This window comes from Trachurus trachurus (genome assembly GCF_905171665.1).
Source record: "Trachurus trachurus genome assembly, chromosome: 17".
Lineage (NCBI taxonomy): Eukaryota > Metazoa > Chordata > Actinopteri > Carangiformes > Carangidae > Trachurus > Trachurus trachurus.
In genome coordinates, this window is record NC_139900.1 from 9,034,513 (window position 1) to 9,053,582 (window position 19,070).

At 43.0% G+C, this 19,070-nt stretch overlaps 2 protein-coding genes across 2 annotated transcripts; both read right to left on the bottom strand.

Annotated features, from left to right (window-relative positions):
* Positions 1-685: 685 nt before the first annotated feature.
* Positions 686-3,835, bottom strand: LOC311001167 (acyl-coenzyme A thioesterase 1-like). The gene is made up of 3 exons (XM_083992177.1): positions 1,930-3,835; positions 1,616-1,818; positions 686-1,525 (listed from the first exon to the last, which is right to left on the bottom strand). Exons 1-3 carry the CDS (start codon positions 2,390-2,392, stop codon positions 917-919), a joined length of 1,275 nt encoding a protein of 424 aa, XP_083848303.1. The 5' UTR covers positions 2,393-3,835; the 3' UTR covers positions 686-916.
* Positions 3,836-3,845: 10 nt separating this feature from the next.
* On the bottom strand, positions 3,846-7,842 carry LOC311001165 (acyl-coenzyme A thioesterase 1-like). The gene is made up of 3 exons (XM_083992172.1): positions 5,070-7,842; positions 4,701-4,903; positions 3,846-4,475 (listed from the first exon to the last, which is right to left on the bottom strand). Exons 1-3 carry the CDS (start codon positions 5,530-5,532, stop codon positions 3,867-3,869), a joined length of 1,275 nt encoding a protein of 424 aa, XP_083848298.1. The 5' UTR covers positions 5,533-7,842; the 3' UTR covers positions 3,846-3,866.
* Between the last annotated feature and the right edge of the window lie 11,228 nt (positions 7,843-19,070).

Below are 19,070 nucleotides of genomic sequence, written 5' to 3' on the forward strand. Positions count from 1 at the left end.
CACTCATTCATGATTCGCTGCACCAGAGAACTGCTGCTGCAGACGTGATTCAGGTTCACGTACTGTGCTGAATGTGGCGCTGTGTCACTCACTGCCATTTTTTTTTTTTTTTTTTTTACAGAGGGGGGGGGGGGGGCGACGACGACGACGACCGTAACGTCCATTAACCGGTGTCTCACATTGCCCCACTCTCCCCTACAACCAAAGAGCGCTAAAAAAAAAGAAAAAGAAAAAGAAAAAGAAAAAAGGAGCAGTGAAAGGAAATATCGTGTCTACAATATCACATTTTTTTCTACGTGTTTTTTTGTACGTGTTTTTGTTTTTAACTTACTTAGATACTGTGGTGTCTTATTGTTAAAATTCAATAATTAAGTGCAGGAAAGTTGGTTGGGTGTTTGACCATTTTCTTATGGACATTTCCAAAAATAACAGAAAGCCAAATTCTTACTTTGAAGCTTGACAAAAATATAGTATTACATGAAATACAACTGTTTCAATATTTAGTTATTTAATTTATTCTTTTCCTTATATATATATATAAAAAAAAAACGTAATTTCAAACCACCAGCTCAGCTACATGAGGTGGTTATACCGCCACCTAGTGGTCAGAGTAAAGCTTGACAGGCCCCTTGCAGGAAAGACCTTGTGAATGTGGGAGACACAGAAACAGACACAGAGCTCTCTGATCTTCTTTAATAATTTTACATCTCACAACAATACAGAAGATGCATTATTACTTTCACAATGGACAACACATGACAGTGATAATCAGTATCTAATTTCAGCTGTATCCAACTGAGAGCTGCAATTATTAGTTGATTGATTTATTGCCAGAAAAATAACCACTTATTCTGACTGTTATGTCATAGATGGGATGTTTTTCTCTCTGTTTATATGATGTGTGTGTTTTTTGCATCTACAACTTGGCTCTATTCTGTGTATGGTCACAGCTCAGGTGAGCTCTGAAGAACTCCTGGAACTTCTTCCAGAGGTGGACTTCAGCTGCTGCGTGAGACCTCGGCTCACCCCCCCACAAGACTGGTTTACCAGCAAGCAAGTGAAGACTGGAGGGGCAGTAGGGTCCATGAGGAGGCTCTAGATAATGTCCTGCTCCTGGGTAACTCAAACTCTCAAAGTTCTCCTTCCCATGATGCTTCAGTCTCTCCACCATCTCGTCCATGTAAGCCTTGCTGTCCCAGTTGAGGTCGTCCTCTGCAGCTACAAAGAGGAATTGACCCTCGGCTTGTTCAATGGGGACCAGGGTGGACTTGTTCTCCTCTGCCAGGGGGTTGTCCAAAACATTCTTGACCATGTTGGCTCCCGACTCGGTGGGAATCATCTTGGTGACGTCAAACATTAACGCAGGGAGGATTTGGCTTTTCCTATAGAAGAGAGGTAAAGCTGTGTTGGCACAGCAGCCGTTGATCCACACTACAGCCTCAACATGTGGCAGATAAGAGGCTATTGAAAGTGCAACATCTGCAGTTTTTGAAAGGGATAGCACACCAACTCCTTTACTGCCCACCTGTGGGGGGAAAAGCAAAAACAATCTACAACCACTCAACCAAAAGAAGGGATGTGTTCCCCAAAATCACAGTTATATCAAAGATCTCACCTTGTCTTGTTTTCTCAAAAACTGTATTGCTTCCTCAAAATAATCCAGATGAAGCTCTTTGATATTCTTCGGCAGGTCGTCATGTCCGAACGCCACGACAGACAGAACCACAAATCCTCTGCTGGCCAGCAGAGAGGCCCGCTTCTCGGACAAATCTCCTCCTAAGATGTAGAGATCCAGCACGGCAGGGAACACACCATCTCCTGCAGCAGAGGAAACGAGACAACGCTAAATGACACACAGCTAACGTGATGAATGCAACTTTTAAATTTGGATAAATTCATTCTTAGACTGAAAAATATGCAACAACCAACCTGGGGGAGTAAACAGAACTCCACGGATGTTCCCGTCTTTGACAGGGCGCCGGACGACCCCGTCTCCAATCAGAATCCTCTCGTTAGTCGCCTCTGCCAACATCCTTCCTCCCTCCTCCTCTTCATCTTCGTGCACAGAGAACTTCACCACATGGGGGTTGACTGAATTCTTTATTTGAAACTTTTTGTGGAGGGTGTTCGGCCTCATCGACCACAGCAGACCCATGGGTTCAACTCCAACATAGCTCCCGCTGAGAGAGGAGTCTCTGTCCAAGTCGATCTCTCCGCTCCCATCAGCCCTGTATGTGGCTGAGGAGCTGAACTCCACCCCTCTCTCGTCTGTTGACCTGGCTCTCAGAGCAACCACCTGCCTTGACCTCAGCCCAGACACCTTCACCTGAACGGGCTCGTCGAATAAACATCTGGAGCTTGGCAGCAGCCTCAGTCTGACTTGAGAGGACATCTCATCTGAAATGAAAGATTCTCTCTTCACTTTAGACTTTAATCTGTGACAAAGTAAACAAGATGGGTGATATTTCAAGAGGGCAGTGTGACATAGTAGAACCAAAATCGATCGATCATGACCAAAACATCTCCACCACGACAACTGATTAAAATAACTAATAGTAAAATGCTTCTGATAACAATTTGAACAGTTTATTAGAATAACAACTACTTTATTTGGACTGCTGACACAGCATCATGAAATTGTACTCTTATTGCAGACTTGAGTTGGTTATGTTAGGAATTGTTTCAGACACATATTTAATCAACAATTCACATCTCACCTGTTTGGCAGATATTTGGTTATTCAGTCAGAGTCTGTATCAAAAAATGTGAAAGTAGGCTATAGGAGACACACACACATGCAGAAATGTGTGTGTGTTCCCTGTAAACAGATGCTGGACAGTTGTGTTTGGACTGTTTGTCATGTGCATAGTTGAACAACTTTTTCCCCAACACTGTCTTTATTGTAGCCTACACATTACACATACACAAGCTACACACCAAAGATGCTAAGAAAACACCAATAATGATGAAAACCAAAAAATAATTTTTAATTAGCTATAGTTTACAAGTGAAAAAGACAGAGCATATAATAGTTTTTTTGTGGGTTAGGGTTAGGGTTTTTGTTTTCACTTTAGATAATGTGGTGTCTTATTGTTAGAATTCAATAATTAAATGCAGGAAAATTGGTTGGGGGTTTGACCATTTTTCTTATGGACATTTCCAAAAATAACAGAAAGCTGTATGACGACCAACGTACGTTTCATCCGTTTGTTTTTTGGGAATACATGAACTATAACTGTTTCAATATTTTTTTTCCTTTAGAAAAACAACTACAACAAAAAAAACTCTAACCAGAATATTACAGCAGACTTCGAGGGAGCTCAGCTACATGAGAGGAGCTTACATGAAGTGGTTATACCGCCACCTAGTGGTCAGAGTAAAGCTTGACAGGCCCTGTGCAGGAAAGACCTTGTGAATGTGGGAGAAAGACACAGAACAGAAACAGAGCTCTCTGATCTTCTTTAATAAAACATCTCACAACAATACAGAAGATGTATTATTAATTTCACATGCCAACACATGACAGCGATAATCACTATCTAATTTCAGCTGTATCCAACTGAGAGCTGCATTTATTGCCAGAAAAGTAGCCACTTGTTCTGTCAGTTATTAAAGTCATAGATTTGATGTTTTTCTCTTTGTTTATATGATTTAATGTCATACATTTCTGGCATACTTCTCTCAGCACCAGAAGGCAAACTGAAGGCGCAGTCGGATTCGGTCAGGTGGCGCAGCAAGCAGTCTGCAATTTATATTTGTATTCGAATTTTGGTTCACCCAATACTGTGCAGTGGGGGGTTTATGATTGGAAAGTGAAATGGCAGATAAAATGGTTGAAGATATATATTTATATATTTTTTTTGCATCTATAACTTGGCTTTATTCTGTGTATGTTCACAGCTCAGGTGAGCTCTGAAGAACTCCTGGATCTTCTTCCACAGGTGGACTTCAGCTGCAGCGTGAGACCTTGGCTCACCCCCCCACAAGACTGGTCTACCTGCAAAAGCATGAAAGCTGGAGGGGCAGTAGGGTCCATAAGGAGGCTCTAGATAATGTCCTGCTCCTGGGTAGCTCAAACTCTCAAAGTTATCCTTCCCATGATGCTTCAGTCTCTCCACCATCTCGTCCATGTAAGCCTTGCTGTCCCAGTTGAGGTCGTCCTCTGCAGCTACAAAGAGGAATTGGCCCTTGGCTTGTTCAATGGGGACCAGGGTGGACTTGTTCTCCTCTGCCAGGGGGTTGTCACCACAATACTTGACCAAGGCAGCCCCTGACTCAGTGGTGATTACCTTGCTGGCATTAAACATCAATGGAGGGAGGATTTGGCTTTTCCTATAGAAGAGAGGTAAAGCTGTGTTGGCAGAGCAGCCGTTGATCCACACTACAGCCTCAACATCTGGCAGGTAAGAGGCTATTGAAAGTGCAATATCTGCACTTTTTGAAAGAGTTAGTACACCAACTCCTTTACTGCCCACCTGTGGAAAAACATTTACACTATCAGTATTTTTGGAGTGGAGATTTTCTTGGATGCATCTCATAAGGCAAAGGAATGGTAGTTTGATATTTGTCTTCTTGCAATCATGCTGCAAATGGGGCCAAGTCGACCATTAGATTTCGCTCTGTTAATGCTCCAACATTTGAAGCACAATTTTTTTTTAAATGGAACAACCAGGACCATTGCAGTCTTTTTAACCACTCACCTTGTCTTGGTTCCCTAACAACTCTATTGCCTCTTCAAAATAATCCAGATGAACCTCCCTGATGTTCCTTGGCTGGTCATCGTGACCGTACAGTGCTAGAGTCAGAACCACAAATCCTCTGCTGGCCAGTAGAGAGGCTCTTTTCTCTGATAAACCTCCACCAAATGTGTACAGGTCCAGCACAGCAGGGAAAGGACCCACTCCTGTAGAGACCAGAGGAATGTGAGGGTGCTACACTGTTGGCTGTAAGTACTTAGCTACATTTATTTTTGGTTTTGGCTCTTGATAAGATTTGTAAATGACGATAACGTTTACTGATTTAACAAATTATAGCAAAAAAAGGAAAAAAATAAATACAAATCCACCAACCTGGGGGAGTAAACAGAACTCCACGGATGTTCCCATTTTTGACAGGGCACCGGACGACCCCGTCTCCAATCAGAATCCTCTCATTAGTCGCCTCTGCCAACATCCTTCCACCCCCCTCCTCTTCATCTTCGTGCACAGAGAACTTCACCACATGGGGGTTTAGTGAATTTGTTTTTTGAAACCTTATGTGGAGGGTGTTCGGCCTCATTGACCACAGCAGACCCATGGGTTCAACTCCAACATAGCTCCCGCTGAGAGAGGAGTCTCTATCCAGGTCAATCACCCCACTCTTATCAGCCCTGTATGTGGCTGAGGAGCTGAACTCCACCCCTCTCTCGTCTGTTGACCTGGCTCTCAGGACAACCACCTGCCTGGACCTCAGCCCAGACACCTTCACCTGAACGGGCTCGTCGAATAAACACCTGGAGCTCGGCAGCAGCCTCAGTCTGACTTGAGAGGACATCTCGTCTGAAGTAACAGACTTTCTCCTCACTTTAGACTTTGATCTGTGACAAAGGAAACAGGACAGTTATAATTCAGTCACGTGTTTATGCTGTGTGCCAAAGAACAGAGTCAATGTTTATACTCCAAACACCAACCCCTTAATACCAATCTATCAAGGTTTGTATGCCAGGTCTATCTGAATACTGTTATTGACCACATTTGAGCATCATCTAATGGAATGGTTCCCAACCTTTTTAGGCTCGTGACCCCATTTTGACATCACAAATTTTTGTCGACCCCGTCAATCAAGATGCGTCAGCTCAGATATTTTTATATCTTATTTGAACTTGATTTATATTCAAGAAAGTGAAAGTATAGAATACTTAGTTTAAGATTGTGTGTGGTGTTTTTAATCATAATTTTAAAAATAATAATAATTAGTTTAAAAATATTTTTATCAGGAATTTTTTTAATCAATTACAAGACATTCCATTTGAATTCCAGGCGACCCCATGTGGGGTCGAGTCCCGACGCCGAGATTGAAAATCATTGATCTAATGGCTTCTTCCAGCAGGATAATGCGCCGTGCCACAAACCAGAAGTTGTTTTAAACTGTGAGTTCAGTGAGTTTTCCTGAGCTACTGGATCAGATTCCAGTTCAACACTCAACATGAGTGCTCAGCAGACAAATTTACAGACATCACATGATCTGCTCCATCATGTCAACATGACAGGGCAGAATATCAGAAATATCAGATGATGAAGAACTGAGGCTGTTTTCAGAGCTAAAGGAGGAACAGCCTGTTTAGACATGATGCAATAAAGAAAACGGTTTGTTAGGGAATAACTTGGTTTACCAATGTAATTCTGTGATGTGAAATACTAAATGTTGCAACTCATTATGAAAATGTTACTATAAAAGAACTGATAAAAATTAGAACTGTTAATCTTAAAATGAACAAATACACCGCAGGAGACAACAAACATCTTTGGTCATGCAAGTGCAAATGTGTGTGCAGGTTACTTTATAACTAGAATTTCAAGCTTACTTGCATTACTACTGATGAGCACCTTGAGGTTATTGTATTTAACTTACAGTAAGTCAGCTGCTTCTGTTTTCTGCACCTTTATGCTTCTTCTCCAGTATCCAGTACTGCAAACACAGTCTACTGGTGACGTATGATATTACAGCCATTTAACCAGGACCATTGCTCTTTACCATAGCTTAGGTGTTCATCTGGAGATGGTTATACTGCCACCTAGTGGCCAGAGTGACACTTGACAGGCCCCAGGCAGAAATTATCTTGTGAGTAAGGGAGAAAAACAAAGAAGCAATATAGAGGAGGCATTATTAATTTAATATACCAACATGACAACTATCTAACAGATTTGTAGAGGCACTTGTGGAAATGTTTGTACAAGGGTGTTCCAGTGAAAAGGGTCCAAATGGCCATTGGGTATTTTTTAGTTTCTTTGCTAAAAGACATCCGAGCTTGTCTGTATACAAGAGGTTAGAGGCAGAAGTTATCTGCATGTTAAGTGTTTCTTCATGCATATGTAAAACTGCTACTTAAGAGCACTACTACCCAAAAGACAACGAAACAAACCCAGAGCGCTCTCTGATCCACTTTAACAAAATATACAATACTACTGCATTATTAATTTCACATGCCAACACATGACAACACTAATCACTATCTTGTTTCAGCAGTATCCAACCGAGAGCTGCAATTATTAGTTGATCGATTTATTGCCAGAAAAATAGCTACTGTCGGTTAGTAAAGTCATAGACTTGATGTTTTTCCTCTCTGTTTATATGATTTAAATTCATACAATTCTGGCATGCCAAAAAGCCACAAGAAGGCAAACTGAAAAAAAAGAAGCTTTTTTGCACAACTTGGCTTAAGTCTGTGTATGGTCACAGCTCAGGTGAGCTCTGAAGAACTCCTGGATCTTCTTCCACAGGTGGACTTGAGAGGACATCTCATCGGAAATAACCGACTTTTGGTGTGTGGAGTTGGGGGTGTGTTCTCTTGGCAGAGGCTGGGCGTGGGTCTCAAGATGGCTGCTACTTCCACGTTCAAAAAGCTGCTCTGTTTAATCAATATTCTGAAGAAAGATCTGATTATTAGCCATAACGCTGTAACCATCCAAGGAAGACTGTGTAACAATATTATGTGCTTCTGCTGAGTCCAAAAGCCCTGTGTAATATCAACTTTATTTTAAGAAAACACGCTTTGTTTCCAATGTCATATCACGGAGAAGCACTACATTACCCATAATCCTCATATTTATCAGCGACGTGTCTAATTGGTTGAGCTTGCTGTTACCAGCAAATGAAAAAATAAAACAAATTGAGCTTATAATATTTTCTTAGTAACTAAAAGGTCTTAACATCTTTTTTGTTTTCAACATTGAATAAAAAAACGGTGCTATATTGTTAAAATTCAACAATAAAGTGCATACAAGTTGACTTGACTTCTTTCTTTTTTTCATAATTTTCACCAGCATCTTTCTGGTCCACATCACATCACATTTATTGTAATTTTTAATTCAATGAGTGAAATTTTAATTTTAATCTGAAAAACTTTATTATGAATTCAAGGGTCAGAGGTAACTGATTAGTGTTAAATTTAACCTTTTTGACCCTGTTTCCTTGAATAAATCACTAAGACTTTGATGCGGGAAGCTGAGATTTTGATTTGATTTTGTTCAGAGCACTGGGGACAAAGTTTCTGTAGAATTTCAGACCTGTCAGACGTCCAGAAGGGTCACAGCTGACCGTCCAGGCTCGTTTCTCGGCCTTCAAAGTCTAGATTTAGAAGCCTTTTGTCTAATAACGTCTACATCCTTGGGGTTATAAGGCTGAAAGTTTAATGTATTTGTCCGGGGCCTAAGGCCATCCACCATGTGCAATTTCAAACCTGTGCGACCTTCACAAGTGTCAAAGGTCACTGATTTGTGACCTTTTTGACCCCGTTTCCTTAAATAAAACACCAAGACTTTGATGCGGGAAGCTGAGATTTTAAAATGTGGTCCAGAATGTCTAGTAGATTGTGTGTGCAAAGATTCAGAGCTCTGTGACATTCAGAAGGGTCACAAATAGCCAAAAAGCAATGCTCCTTCCTCTGACCTCTTATTTAAGGAGAAATGTTTCAACAGCAATTCTTTAATAGCTTCCAGATGCTTTGGCCTATCAGGCTGAATTTTTAGCTAAAGGAGCTGGTGTACGATCAGGAAGTAGTAATAGCAGAGTTATTCTCAACCACATCACCAGGACCGCCTTCTTCCACCTCAAGAACATCGCCCGTCTCCGCCCCTCACTCACCTTCTCTGCTGCAGAAACCCTCATCCATGCATTCATCACATCCAGACTGGACTATTGCAACAGCATCCTCTATGGTTCACCATCCAAACTTCTCAATAAACTGCAATACATCCAGAACTCAGCCGCACGCCTGCTCACCCACACCGGCTCCAGAGATCACATCACCCCCGTCCTCCGTGACCTGCACTGGCTGCCCATCACTCACCGCATACAGTTCAAAATCATCCTCCTCACCCACAAAGCACTTAATAACCTGCCCCCCCCCCACCTCACAGACCTGCTCCATCACCACACCCCCTCCCGCGACCTCCGCTCATCCGAAGGAAACATCCTGTCACTACCCACACGGACCAAGCACCGAACCTGGGGGGACAGAGCCTTCTCCATCACTGCCCCCTCCCTCTGGAACTCACTCCCCAAACCCATCCGCACCTGCACTCACCTCCCAACTTTCAAGACCATGTTAAAAACACACCTTTTTAAATCAGCTTTTAATACATAATTTCTGTGTGTGTTTTATATTGTTTTCTATGTTTTATACTGTCTTTGCTGCTTTTAATTGAATGTCTTGTGTTCTTAACTGCACTTATTGTATGTAAAGTGTCTTTGAGCTTTTGGAAAAGCGCTTATAAATAAAATGTATTATTATTATTATTATTGGTCCAACTGTGTTGATCCGTGTTGGTTTCTACACGTATGATGCAAAGCTCCTGTCATGAGTCACTGCAGTGGGTGAGGACGTCATGTTTGGTTCCTCAGACCGAGGGGACGTGAGGAGCTCGTCCACTGGAGAGCACAGTGTCCTGCTCTGTGGAAGGGGTCTCCCAGGCCCAGCAGCAGGGGCTGTGTGTGTGTGTGTGTGTGTGTGTGTGTGTGTGTGTGTGTGTGTGTGTGTGTGTGTGTGTGTGTGTGTGTGTGTGTGTGTGTGTGTGGGTGTGTGGGTGTGTGTGTGTGTGTGACACTGATCGTATCGTTTGAGGAGCTGCAACGTTGCGACATCAAGTCCAACTGATAAAAGAAAAGAAACATTTCCGTGGAAAGTTGTTTTTCAGCAGCAGATGTTATCAGGTCGTCACGGTGACAGAAACCACAGGGATCTGATATCAATTGCTCAGCAACAGGCAGCAGCTCAACCTCTGAGAGGAGGGGGGGGGGAGGAGAGCATGTATGTTTTTATATTACTTTTGTTTCAGTGTTACTATTATTCATGTGGAGTTAAAATAGGGCTAAAACTGGATTGGTGATTCACCAACTTGTCAACAACATGGACCCTTATGCTGCGTTCCATTGCACTCAGAACTCGGAAAGATCCAAGTTGGACATCCCGACTTCAAAGGTAAATGCGTTTCATTGCACAACCTCAGAAAACATGGCCGGCCACAGCTAGTTGATGTTAGTTTGGATGTCTTCTGAGCATTTAAAAACTATCCTGGGGAAGTGCATCAGCTACTTAAGGGAGAGAGAGAAAGAGAAGACTGTCACTGTGCTTTTCGTCCCTACTACGCTCACACAAACTCTTTAATTAACAGAGTGGGAGTGCAAATACCATCATCCATCCATTCTCTTCCGCTTCATCCGGGTCTGGGTCGCGGGGCAGCAGTGGGAGCAGGGATCCCCAGACTTCCCTCTCCCCGGACACTTCCTGCAGCTCTTCCGGGGGGACCCCAAGGCGTTCCCGGGCCAAACTCCCATGAGCCCTCAGCGTTCCACGGCCAGGACAAAAACCGCATTGTTCCTCCTGAATCCGAGGTTCGACTATCGGCCGAATCTTCCTCTCCAGCACCCTGGAATAGACTTTCCCCGGGAAGCTGAGGAGTGTGATCCCCCGTTAGTTGGAACTCACCCTCTGGTCCCTCGTTTGAAGAGAGGGACCACCACCCCGGTCTGCCAGTCCAGAGGCACTGTCCCTGACCGCTACGCGATGCTGCAGAGGCGTGTCAGCCACGACAGCCCCACAACATCCAGAGACTTGAGGTACATGGGTAATGAATGAAACAACCTCTGAGTCCTCAGCCTCTGCTTCCTCTACAGAAGGCGTGTCAGTGGGATTGAGGAGATCCCAAATTGTCATCATTTTGGCATTAGTCTTTAAAGTATGCACATATGCTGTCTCCTTGAAATTAATTGTGGTATATATTCACACGTGGAGCTGAGCTGGAGGAGAACTCCAACACATGGCGGCTGAGCTGTGGAGCTCTGAGCAAGCCCACACCAGCTCACTGCCTCTCACCATGGGCGACTCCAGAGTGGAAGAGAGTCCAGCCTCTCTCCAGGAGTTGGTTCCAGAGCCCAGACTGTGCGTGGAGGTGAGCCCGACTATCTCTAGCCGATACCTCTCAACCTCCTGCACGAACTCAGGCTCTTTCCCCCCCAGCGAGGTGACATCCCATGTCCCTAAAACCAGAGTCATTGTCCGGGGATCGGGTCGCCGGGGCCCCCACCCACGGCTGCCACCCAGAACACAATGCACCGTCCCCCTATGGTCCTTTCTGCAGGTGGTGGGCCGACTGGAAAGTGCAAATACCACTACAAAGTAATCCTACACTTTTAGTAAGACAAATGCAAAATTAAACAAAATTGAATGAATGTTTATTTTGATAACAGCGTCAAATTTCTACAAAACAAACAGAAAACAAATTCAAGGTAGTAACGTATATAGCTGATCGAAAAGGGTTGCGGCTGCCGCACCCTCTTTCCCATTTCTCATTTCATCTCATTTCATTATAGAAACCATAAGCAGGGGGCGGTGCGTGGCGCAGTGGTTAAGACGGCTGCCCCATGTAGAGGCTACAGTCCTCACCGCAGGTGGCCCCGGTTCAAATCCCGCGTCGGGCAGACCTTTCCTGCTTGTCATTCCCCCTCTCTCTGCCTCCCCCCATTCCTTATCTCTACTGATCTATCAAATACAGGCAAAAAAAGCCAAAAAATATACTTAAAAAAAGAAAGAAACCATAACCATCTGATGCATACACTACACAGTACGTCCCCCACCGACCTCAAAAACAAAACAGGTCGAAATTTCCTAAGTTACATTACACAACCCATATCAATCCTCCACTACGCATAAACAGTCAGAAACAAACAAATAAGAAAACTTATTTTGCAAAATTAAGTTAATTATTTCCCTGATCCTTTGTTGCTCTCAACATTTTCAAGTTTGTAATTTTCAAGAATATTATTTTTAAACATTGTTTTTAAATGGGCAACATTTTTACTATCTTTAATATCTTCTGGTAAGCTATTCCAAAGTTTCACTCCACAGACAGATATGCACATACTTTTCAACGTGGAACGAGCAAAAGGTTGCTTTAACTTCCCTCTCCCTCTTAGGTTGTACCCTCCCTCTCTTTCCCCAAACATTTTGGGGATTTTTCCTGAAAGTTGATTGTGCTTTGCTTTGTACAGAAATTGTGCAGTTTTGCAGTCCACTAGATCTCTGAATTTCAATGCTCTTGATTTCAAAAACAATACATTGGTATGTTCATAGTACCCCACATTATGCACTATTCTTATTGCACGCTTCTGCATGACACATATCGTGTGTAAGGAGCTTTTATATGTGTTCCCCCAAACTTCGGCACAATAGGTCAGATAAGGAAGAACAACAGTACAGTACAGTGAGTACAACGATTTATAATTAAGCATATGTCTTGTCTTACATAAACATATGCTTAATTATAAATCCTGAGTACAATGGCCGTTCTTCCCTGAGCCTCCACTGAGAGGACTGACTGGGGCTCTGGAGGAGGGGGGGGGGGGGGGGGCATGGGTAAGATGAGCCGGGACACTCGGCTGGAGCTCGGTCTGACTTTAAACTCAGAATTCTGGGTTTAGAGTCAGAACTCACTTTTTTTTCCGCAGTGGTGCTAATACTCTTCCACAAAGAAACTCCAACAGCAGCAGCTCCATGTTTCCCCTCCCAACAAACCAGCAGCAGGTTGTGTGGAAGTCTCTCTGATTTGATTTGATTTTTTATTTGTCTCAAACAAGCACATCAAAAGACAAACTGTATTTGTAGAAAGAAACAAAACAATAATGATACTGTGCAAGTTTGAGAAGGGGCTGGGGCGGTGTTTAGCTCAGTTGGTAGAGCACCCGCCCCATGTGTAGAGGCTATAGTCCTCGCTCCAGGCGGCCCCGGTTTGAGTCCCGCGTCGGACAGCCCTATACTGCGTGTCATCCCCCCCCTCTCTGCCTCCCATTTCCTGTCACACTCCTATCTAATAATAAAAGGTATGAAAAAGCCAAAAAATATACTTTAGAAAAAAAGAGAAGTTTGAGAAGGGGCTGAAGGAAGCAAAGCTTATCAAGTTCAGCCCCCCCTTACATTGTCTCTCTGGGTTTTTACTTCCATTTACATTTGGATTTCTTTGAGTCTAAATCCTCATTAAAGGGTCTGATCTGTGACTCAATATGCAGCAGGTGAACTATATGCGTGCATTGAGTTGAGTTGATGTCCTGATAAAGCAGCCGATGTGTTTCTGTGAAACCGTCTTTCAGGAAATAACAAGTCATGCCATGTTAAATAAGATGTAGTGACATGAGATGATGAGGAGATTAAAGCTTAGGTTAACAGAGGAGCCGAGGACGAGTCCAGCAGTCAGAGAGGAGACAGAGATGAAGACAGACGTCTACATGGACATGGATCACCTGCTGCTGCTGCTGCTGCTGCTGTGGAGCTCAGGTAGGACTGAGGGACATGAGACAGATTCAGAACCACAGAGGAAAAACACTGAGGGAGTCTTCACCTCTTCATCTCACTTACCATCACAACATTATATCTTCATGTTAAGACGTACAAACTGATCATGTTCTGCAAACAGAACATTTATAGTGTTCTAACACGTTACATGTGATTGATTGATTGATTGATTGATTGATTGATTGATTGATTGATTGATTGATTGATTGATTGATTGATTGATTGATTGATTGATTGATTGATTGGTATTTGGAGCATAACGAGGTTGTGCGGGCAGTTTATTTTTTCTTTTGATTTATTGGTCTCCATGGGGAAATTTGTCTTCACTGACTGTACGTTACAATGAGGACCACATTGTACATCACAAGACAGACAACAACAGTAATTATATACACAGCAACAGTAACAACATACACAACAACAGTGACAACATACGTGACGACACAGTGAAACAGCGGACAGACAGACAGCGCGGCCTGCTGTTCAAAAGGGCCGCTACAGCTGCAGGGACCAGGCGAGTCCTCCTGAACTTTGAGGGTTGTGTACCTTCGTCCTGAGGGAACTTGAGGGTTGTGTACCTTCGCCCTGAGGGAAGTGGGGTGATGTGTTGGGGCAGTGGGTGAGTGGTGTCTTGTACTACGGTGTTTGCTAAGCGGGTGATGGGCTTTCTGTTTAGTTCTGTGAGGTTGGGTGTGGGGAGACCAATGATTCTAGCAGCTGTGATTGTGATGTGTGTGAGTTTGTCCCGGTTGGTGACGGAAAGCAAAGTGAAGAAACATGTGTAACAGTACAGAAGGATGGGTTGAATGGTGCTTTGATAGAGTAACAACAGGAGGTGAGGTGCAACGTATATACAGTATTTTGCGAATGGCTGACAGTCTTTGTTGTCAGCCATTTGTTGTCAGCCACTTAAAGAAGCTATAAGCTATGTAAGAAATGCATGGCAGGTACAGTAATCATAAATCACATAGGGCCCAAAGTCTCATATTGAAAAGTGTCCTTTTTATGTGTTTTTAATAAATAAATGAATTCATGTTTTGCATGGGGACGTAAAAAGCAGCGGTGTAAAAATGCCACGGTTATCTATGCATTTCCTTGTAATACCGTGTCACGGTGTTGTGTGTGTGTGTGTGTTGAGCCTAAAGCTGCTGCTGCTCCACTCTGTCTTTCACTGAGGGAGGGGCTGAGAGAGAGAGCTGCTCAAAAATAACATGAGCAGCTGCTCCTGATTGGGTTTTACCTGCAAACTGATACTTGTTCTGTTTTGTTCTGTTTATGATTATTATTATTAATTTATTCATGTATTCTTGTTCTAGTGTTGTAATGCTTTGGCAATATTGTATATACAGTCATAAAGCTTATTGAAATTGAGAGAGAGAGAGAGAGAGAAGTCCATGTGTGCTGCACATACTAGATGAGACGTGACAGTGGAGCGACTTAAAGTAGCACTATCGCAAATACAGCAGTAATAGCAATAAAAAAAACTGAAATATGCAATAAATAGGTCCAGGGGAGCATTAATTATATGTACACAAAATATAGCCACAGCTCGCTGTGTCAAGAGGACGAGGATATCTGATACGCTGCACCACCGGCCCCATCTAGTGGCCGAATAAAGTATTGGAATTTGAGATAGTCCTACTTTAAACCTTTGTGTGTTATAAATGATGAGGTAAAAAATCTTGGAGTGGTCTTTGATCAGACGCTTTCATTTGAGTCTCATGTAAAGGAGGTGACAAAAACAGTGGCCTTTTTTCACCTCAGAAAAATTGCTGAGATCAGGTCTATCCTCTCACTGAAAGATGCAGAGACTCTCACATTATTAAAAATAAATGATTCATGCCTTTGTGACTTTCAGGTTAGACTATTGTAATGTGCTTTTATCGGGGCTGCCCAAAAAGAGCCTTCATGGTCTGCAGTTGGTACACTGACTGGACTGTCCCGATATGAACATATCAGCCCTGTGTTGGCCTCTCTTCATTGGCTCCCTGTTTGGGTCAGAGCCGACTTCAAGGTGCTGTTGTTGACCTACAACATTTTAAATGGTCTTGCTCGTGTCTATTTGTCAGACCTTGTTAACACCTATGTACCTGTACGGCCTTTGCGCTCCCAGGTGAGCGGTTGTCTGAGTGTCCCAAAGGTGTTTTTCCTTTTCTTTCATTCTTGTTTGAATTGTGTGTTTTATTGCTGTGTATGTTTTTAAATGTTTTTAAATGTTTTGTAACTGTACAGCACTTTGATAGAAAGTGCTCTATAAATAAAATTATTATCATTATTATTATTAAATCCATCAACGTAACTTCCCTGTGGGGCTGACAAGTCGCCTTCCACTCATTCAATAAGCTTAAATACGAGTCATATTTCAGAAAAGCGCCCATTTGTGTTTGTTTAGCAGCTTGATAATAAGAGTTAAGCCCCCCCTCCTCTGTCTAACATCACCTGAATGTAGTGAACAGCAGCAGCAACAGGAGGAATCACTCACTCAGCTTGATTTCACTGACTATTTGAATTAGTTTCCAGATGTTGAGTTTATTGTGACGTTGCTATTGTAAACATTACTGCTGTTCCTCCTGTAAATCAATTTCCCAACACGGACAATAACCTGACCTACAGAAGTATAAGTATCAGAAGCTATGTTCCAGGGAGGGCAGGTGACAGTCACTAAAATATACAAACAAAAAGTGATGGTGCGACTGTTTCTGCTTCTTAGTGACGTGGCTGTCTTCACAGACCTCACTGATGTCTCCTTTCTGGTTTTCTCCTCAGGACTCTGGGCTGAAGGAAGCCACAACTCCACAGGTAAACAGAGAGGATCAGGACACATGAAGGTGCTGGTGGATGGATGAGTGTGGTGTCTACGTCTCAACACTGAAATGATTTCACTGTCAACACTGATCACCAGCTGATGGTCCTTCACCTTCCTGGTCACAGATCATCTCCTTTACATTTAAAATGAGTTCCTAGAGTGAAAAAGTAAAGAAGTAGATCTTTTTCAATAAGGATAGTTTACAAGGGTTACTGACGGTCCTGATATAGAGTGAATACGAGAGTAGGATCATCTCAACCAACTTACTGACTTAATGAGCCTCCAGATCAGCTGAGTCTGCTCTGTTTGCTGCTCGTGGGAGAGGAACAACCACTAATGAAGCTCTGTTTACTTTGGCAACATCTCCAGCAGGTCGAAGGGTTCGCTCCATCAGCACATCAAGGTTTAGACCCCTATTTACTGATCCTTCTTCTGAGGAGGAGATCCTACTTCCCATGCATTAAAACTTTGCACATGGTCCAGTAGAGGCCAGACTTTCTCAGCTGCAAACAAGAGTCAATGAGGGGGGTGGGGGGTGGGGGTTGTAAAACCTTGAGGAGATTTACTCCCATACATTTTGTGGGCCATGGTTGTTGAACTTTTGCAAATAGCTGAAGTTCAACAATTCAGCTGTGCTGTCACCTGGGGGGTCAGGTGATATACAGTAGGAAGCATTGTTCACTCTCATTGTCAGGTGTTTGACTAGGAAGGGCAGACGGGTTTTGACCGCTGTGGCTGCTGTTTTCTTTGTTTTCTTTGTTTATGGACATTTTACACACACAGCAATAAAGCCACTGTGTTGCAACTAAAGGAACAATGTGGACATTCACTCAATCAACGGTATGAGAGCATCGGTCAAGGAGAAGCGTGTCAACCAGGTTATTCTGGAGTTAAATACCTCAGTAGCGCTACTATCAGACTGAACTCCTTTAATACCATATGTGTATTTTCATTTTCCTGTCTTGACATCAGTTTGAAATCTGCCTTGACAGCTGCTGCCATCCTGGTGTTTGACTTGGTCATTTAGTGAAGCCACAGATAAGATCATGTTTCCCAATCAGCTCAGTGAGATGAAGGCTGCTCCTTTGCTCCTTGCTGTCAGAGGTTGTGACTTAATTGTACATTGTAATAGCAACTCTCTTGTTGTCTTCCTACTGTGCCTCTAGTTGTCATTGTTTTATATCAGTGTCATTCTTCATGCTACCACAAGATGGAGCCAAAGTAATTCATCTTCACCTGCTCAGGTAGTTAGTTAGTTAGTTAGTTAGTTAGTTAGTTAGTTAGTTAGTGGCAGTTACATTACAACACATCAACAGGACATGGTGTTCAGTCTCCAATGGCATTAGGTATAAAGGAATTTTTAAAAATAATATGATTTGCCCTTGGCACTTTGTATCGTCTACCAGAGGGAAGAAGTTCAAACTCCCTATTGAGTGGATGAGACGGATCGTTTGCTATTTTGACAGCTTTTTTCCTAAGCACTTCCTCATACATACAACTTAATTGTTTCTGTCTTGTCCCTATGATTTTTGAGGCTATAGGTTTACTATTCTCTGCAGCTGCTTCTTCCTTTTATGTTTAGATTACCGCACCACAATGCCATGTTAAAAGTTAAGATGCCCTCTATCAGGTTCTTATAAACTGTTTCCATAATATGCTGCTCACTCTGAAGGAGTTGAGCTTGCGCAGTAGATGGAGACGTTGGTTACAGGTTTTAAAAATATAGTCTGTGCTTTCACTGAAATTTAGGTTACAATCAATATACTAAATATTTGAACTTGTCTACTACCTCTACAATTTGTCCCCTAATTATAAGGGACTGCACTGGGTCCTTATCATGAAAAACAAGTTCCTGTGTTTTTGTTACATTGATCTCTAAGGAACTTTCATCGCACTTCATCGCACTTCTGGAGAGATGACACATGTGCTCTATATACTTCCTCTCCGACTATGTCCCCCTTCTTTAATAAGGCAACCAGGGCCATATCATCCGCATACTTAAAGCAGATATCAGCTTCACGGCCGTTTCGGCTAATGCTGCGTTCAAGGCAGGCTTTTGAAACCGTAAGTTACAGCTTCAAGTCACAACTACGACTTGGTAGCGTTCCAGGTAACCCGTAGCTCGTGTTTTTACCATCCTGTTGTCTGTGAAAGTTCCCTATAACGGCCACTCGTAACTTCCGACCCGTGAACTCGTACCAGATCGAACTGGTATGACTTCACAGGAAGGAAAAACACAAAGTACGAGTTTCTTTGAACGCACCATGAGTTAGCAGCCCCCGCCCTTGTCAGGCATCAATTGGTCCTCGTGCTACGTCACCACATTCACGCGCATCCCTTGGCTGCACACACAGCCCTTCATGCCGTTCTCTCTCCTCATTGGATAACACTTGTATCCCACAAGGAAAATTTTCTCCTCGGGTTACAGCAGAGCAGAGTGACGGAGAGACTCGTGTTTAGGCTGAAATACTTCATGTAAGTGATTGCTGACGGAAAATAGGACTATTTAGGACTTATATTAACAAAAACATTCCACTGATATCTGCTTTAAACAAATGAGCGGAGCTACAGTTTGGATTTGCTTCATTTCTGTTTGAATCAAACTCACTTGTTTTACTCTTCACTCTCTTCTCTGTGTTCAGAGCCTGTCAGGTTGGTGGGAGGAGCCAATCGCTGTGCGGGTGAACTGCAGCTGAAACTAGGAGAGTGGAAACCAGTGGA

Bases quoted from the DNA above. Each gene is read 5' to 3' on its own strand.
- LOC311001165 (XM_083992172.1), bottom strand. From the start codon at position 5,532: ATGTCCTCTCAAGTCAGACTGAGGCTGCTGCCGAGCTCCAGGTGTTTA. The intron at 4,904-5,069 runs GTTGGTGGATTT...TGGTCTCTACAG, and splicing joins AGTTCTGTTTACTCCCCCAG to GAGTGGGTCCTTTCCCTGCT. The intron at 4,476-4,700 runs GTGAGTGGTTAA...GTTTTTCCACAG, and splicing joins TGTTAGGGAACCAAGACAAG to GTGGGCAGTAAAGGAGTTGG.
- LOC311001167 (XM_083992177.1), bottom strand. From the start codon at position 2,392: ATGTCCTCTCAAGTCAGACTGAGGCTGCTGCCAAGCTCCAGATGTTTA. The intron at 1,819-1,929 runs GTTGGTTGTTGC...CCTCTGCTGCAG, and splicing joins AGTTCTGTTTACTCCCCCAG to GAGATGGTGTGTTCCCTGCC. The intron at 1,526-1,615 runs GTGAGATCTTTG...TTCCCCCCACAG, and splicing joins TTTTGAGAAAACAAGACAAG to GTGGGCAGTAAAGGAGTTGG.